Source organism: Teleopsis dalmanni, chromosome 2, assembly GCF_002237135.1.
Source record: "Teleopsis dalmanni isolate 2A chromosome 2, ASM223713v2, whole genome shotgun sequence".
In the NCBI taxonomy this organism is placed as follows: Eukaryota; Metazoa; Arthropoda; class Insecta; order Diptera; family Diopsidae; genus Teleopsis; species Teleopsis dalmanni.
The window spans coordinates 117,910,474-117,915,220 of NC_051847.1; the positions used below are offsets into that span (position 1 = coordinate 117,910,474).

A 4,747-nucleotide genomic window follows, 5' to 3' on the forward strand; every position below is an offset into this window, starting at 1 on the left:
ATTTCATAATTTTCAAAATATAAATTAAATCAATAATGAATCAATTTCTAGACATCACAAATGATAATAAAAATATAGTTGTTACGATTTTTTGATTTTTTTAATCAAATGCGCACTTTTAATGTTTGGTATTTGGTAGTCATGATTGTTTTTATTAAAACGATAACTTTCGAAACTGATTCGATAACACAAAATAAAATTTCAAATATAATATCAAATCCATCGCGTTTTTTGCACTTTTAAAAGCGAAATTGTGGCATCTCTGTTTCTTTGTCTTATTTTGAATAACTGCACTTTTCGCAGCTTTGAAAATTCAACATGTAATCAATTAAATTTGTTCACTTTGTGTCATGTTAAATTGTTAATTTAACATTCACTTTACTAATATTTTTATACATACATATATGAATTATTAAATATATATATGCATATGTATTCGTCATTAATTTATATACATATTTGTACTCTCAATATCAAAGTTTTCATTATAAATGGAACTTAAAATAAGGCTTTAATTTTATTACTAACACTTTCTTTTTTACTTTATGATACATTGTTTACAAATTTAATTAAATAGTTTAAAATTTTTCATTTAATATTAATTAATTCGATATTGCACATACTCATTTACTACAACACGAACCGACCAAAGCAACATTGTAAACCGAACTATTTCTAAAGTGCGTCGGTCATTTTTTACGATGAATAATTTAACGGCTCCTTACTTATCGTGAATGAACCTCCTTATCGACTTTATGGCGTGTGAAGAAACGATATAAACATTTAATAAATATTTTTATATTATATCTGATTTTTAACTTTAACCAAAAATATTTAATACTTTTATTTGTGACCAAAAAATTTTATAATAATTTATAAACGGGCTAATTGGTCAATTAAAATAGAAATAAGAACACTATAATTTATTATTTATATTTAAAAATAGTCCTTCAAGGAAACTGTTTCCCTGAAGATGATTTTTAATAAAATATAAACTATTTTTAAATAAAAATAATAAATTATAGTGTTTTTTTTATTAAAATTAACCAATTGGCCCGTTAATAAATTATTATTCAACCAAAACCATCAACCAAGGTCAATTAAAATTAATGAAATTTTGTTATTGCATTCAATACTGTTTAAAAAACCTTTTTATAAAAATTATTATGAAATAAAAGTTATCATATTTAATATATAGAAAATATAATATATGTTTCTTAACCATTTTTTTTATTTCAGTTTTATTGTTTGTATTCATTTTTGCACTACTAACAAACGGAGTTAGTACAGTTCTCCTACTACCTTAAGGTAGTAGGCTTAAACAAAGAAATTGTGGTTCATAATGTAGAAGATTAATCTTCTTCTACTAAATAACTAAAACTATTATGTTTTTATAAAGAAAATATTCACATTTTTTGTTAATTACACAATGCGACATTAAATTCTCTTTAACGATTTGTCAATTTTGGTAGGTTAATTTGAAGTGATTGAACTCAAATTTTTTCCGCATTTTTTATCTAAACATATATGTTTCCAGTAATAACGGGTTGAAGTTTAAAAATTTTGCTTTTAAAGTGTTTATATAAAATTTTTATTTTAAAAAATACATATTTATTGTCTTTAGTAAACCATACTTGAGTTTTGTAGCCCAGTGTTATCATCGCAACGAATTTCACAAATAGCCCACCTGGCTTCTAATATTTTTATTTGTTATTGAAATTAGAAGCTTTAAATGAGATAGAACTTAAGTGTCTACTGCTGCTTTTTGTACTACCAGAATGCACTATTCACAAATCTTGTAGGCAGCATCAAATCTTTGTTTGATGCTGCGGATAATGCAGCACGGATAATTTGTTGGACGGATAATGCCCACCACAATCGTACCGACATTAATTAATATCTATCATTTTATAGCATATTTACTTAAAATTTTCCGTAATTGATTTCCTGGCACATATTTTATTTCATCTTACATATTTTAATATGCCATTGCTACACTTTTTTCTAACAGTTAGTTCTAAACTTTTAAAAAACTTATAGGTAATTAGATTTCTTACAAATGTGTTATTCTATCTAATCCATAGAGTAGACCAATGTTTCTTTTTTTTGACTAATAGTTCAAAAAAAATTTAATTCGCTTTGTAAATGCTATCTCCAACATCTTTTTATGATATCAGTACATTTAAATAATTCTATGTTGTCCTTAGAATATCAATTTGATTAACATTATTTATCAATTTGTTGTTTTTTTTTTGTACTTATTACAAATTATTTTTGTCGAATGCAGTGTGGGATGGTATTATTGGCGTTGTAGATTTTACAAATTACTTAATTCTTGGCATTACTGTGGCTTTGGCTTGGGAATTACCAAGTAAACCACCCAGCGAAGTATTATCGGATATAGAACAGCGGCTTGCAGATGGTACACTAGGCATAAGCCGAAATGATACCATAACAAATATTACATACGTGGATACAATATCTACAAAACAAGGAACGCAGTATATAAACATAGGACAAAATAATAATATTAAAAATGGAAAAGATTCAAGTATATATTATACAAATTATAGAGCACCATCAGTTTTTCGAACACCAATGCACCAGAAATATTACTTTTACCGACCCAAGGATAGTTACTACAGCAATAAACCATACTATAGACCACTTACAAAAACAAATGCTTATACAAATAACCAACAAAAGTATGGCTGGCGACGAAAGGATAGCTACTATTACACACCAAAACCAAATCCTTTTACAAAATGGACTAAAACATATCAAAATCAAGGTAGTACCGCGCAAAGTAGTGCTGTGAAATATCCTTGGTGGTATTTACCTACTAGGTGTGTATATTGAATATCTTGAATTAATAGTAATCTGATATATTTATATTAAAATCTGCAATTTTCTAATAAAAACTCTCCATTTTTCAAATGCATTTTATTTAATAGATTGTCAAATTCAAGACGTAAAAATTCGTATACAAACTCAATACCTGCCACTTCAGCAACATCCAAGAGCTATTATAAAACTAAAAATGCTAAGATACAAGCAAGAAATCAAAAGCAAAATTTTTTGCAATTCGATTCCAAAGCTCGTAGTCAGCAAAGGTATTCGCATAGACAAGCCAGAAAACATCGCATTTTTCCGATTTTCGGAAAGCGTAGCGTATCTGATGACAGCAATTCATATGCTGCCAGTGACAGCAGTACATCCTCTGCCACTCACAACACTAAGCACAACACACGTCAGCATAATCGCAAGCGACGTCGCAGCGGTATTGCAGGATCTGAACTAAGCAAATTGGATCAAATACACATCCGACATCATCGAACTACAAGACACACACTTTACGAGAAAATAGAAAAATATCTGGATAAGTGAGTTAATTCTTTATACACATTTCAGTTTTTTTTATATATTTACATTTTATAGATGTTTTTCTTTTATTTTGTTTTGTTTTTTGCATTGAAAACTACAAAAAATTGAATAAAATTGTTTTTCAAAGTACATATAATCCTGTACATTGGTCATCTGTCTTTCGATTTCCCCATTTTTATTATTAAATCTGGTTCGGCATAACAAAACGGAAATGCAAATTGATGCAGAAGAGTTGTAAATTTCCTGTAACAAAGATAAAGCAAATTTCCTTTTATTACGCATAAAAACAGATGGAAGAGAAAACTCGTGAAATAGATTACTGATATGTAAAGAACGTTTAAATATTTGTCATGAGAGTGTGGACAAAGTGATATTTTGATGACTTCGCATTCCCTACAGAAAAGAATTTTTAATATTATCTTCAGGTACTTCTAATTTGACCCTTGATGCTTTGTAGAAATAATACGAGTATAAATTGATATTTATAATTTTTCATTAAAAATTAAAACGAATATGGTTAAAATATTTCAACAAAGATATTTTCTATAATCACAATATCCCTTGATATATACATCTCTTGCACAATATCCCTTGCACAATGGTTTTAAGAGTGCATTAATTCACTCATATTATTTCATTTGTTTTGGTGATTGCTATATTGAATTTAAAGAAAATCTCCGTTCCAAATAAATAAGATTTAGAGGATATTCCTTGAAACACAAGAAATGAAATAAATCATATGTAATTAAGTTTTTTCTATAAAATATTGTTTTCCTTCTAGATGTCTGTAAGAGAAACCATTTTCTCGAGAAGTGATTTTTTCATTCAAGAAAAGAAAAGCTTGACTTACAGAACCGTTGTTGCAAAACGATAAACAATGCCTTGGCAAAACAAAAAACCTTATTATGTTTTTTCTTTAGTTTATTCTAAATTATATGCGGTATCTCTTGCTAATCAATTTCTTAAGCTTAATCAATTTCATGATGCGATATGTTTACGGTCTAAGAAGCTATGTTCACCTGGCTAGTTACTGGAATGCAAGCTTAGGTTGCGACATTGAACAATTTATGAAGATTCAAGTCTGTTAGTTTCTGTTCAAATTGGTTAATCCTAAATTATCTGAATATATTTTCAATTTTTTGCAACAATCCCAATCCAATAGATCTCTTTTTTTATTATTCTCATATTTAAGTTTGCTTCCACTATAAATTTTTTCTTTATCCATTCGATCAGAGTATGGAATTTGCTTTTATATGTAACCAGAAACTCAAATAGAATAGGAGCTTACAAAAAACTAATAATTAATGAATTATCTTGATATCACCCGTTCTGACACGTAATTATATTTCTTGATTAATATTTT

General features: G+C 27.6%; 1 protein-coding gene across 1 annotated transcript in view; it reads left to right on the forward strand.

Annotated features, from left to right (window-relative positions):
• LOC119675548 overlaps positions 1–3,387 on the forward strand; it is a 6,222-nt gene extending 2,835 nt beyond the window's left edge. Inside the window, exons 3-4 of the mRNA XM_038086755.1 lie at positions 2,288–2,846; positions 2,955–3,387. Of these exons, the coding sequence (XP_037942683.1) occupies positions 2,288–2,846; positions 2,955–3,387 (992 nt within the window). The remainder of the gene's footprint in view (positions 1–2,287; positions 2,847–2,954) is intronic.
• Positions 3,388–4,747: the final 1,360 nt, after the last annotated feature.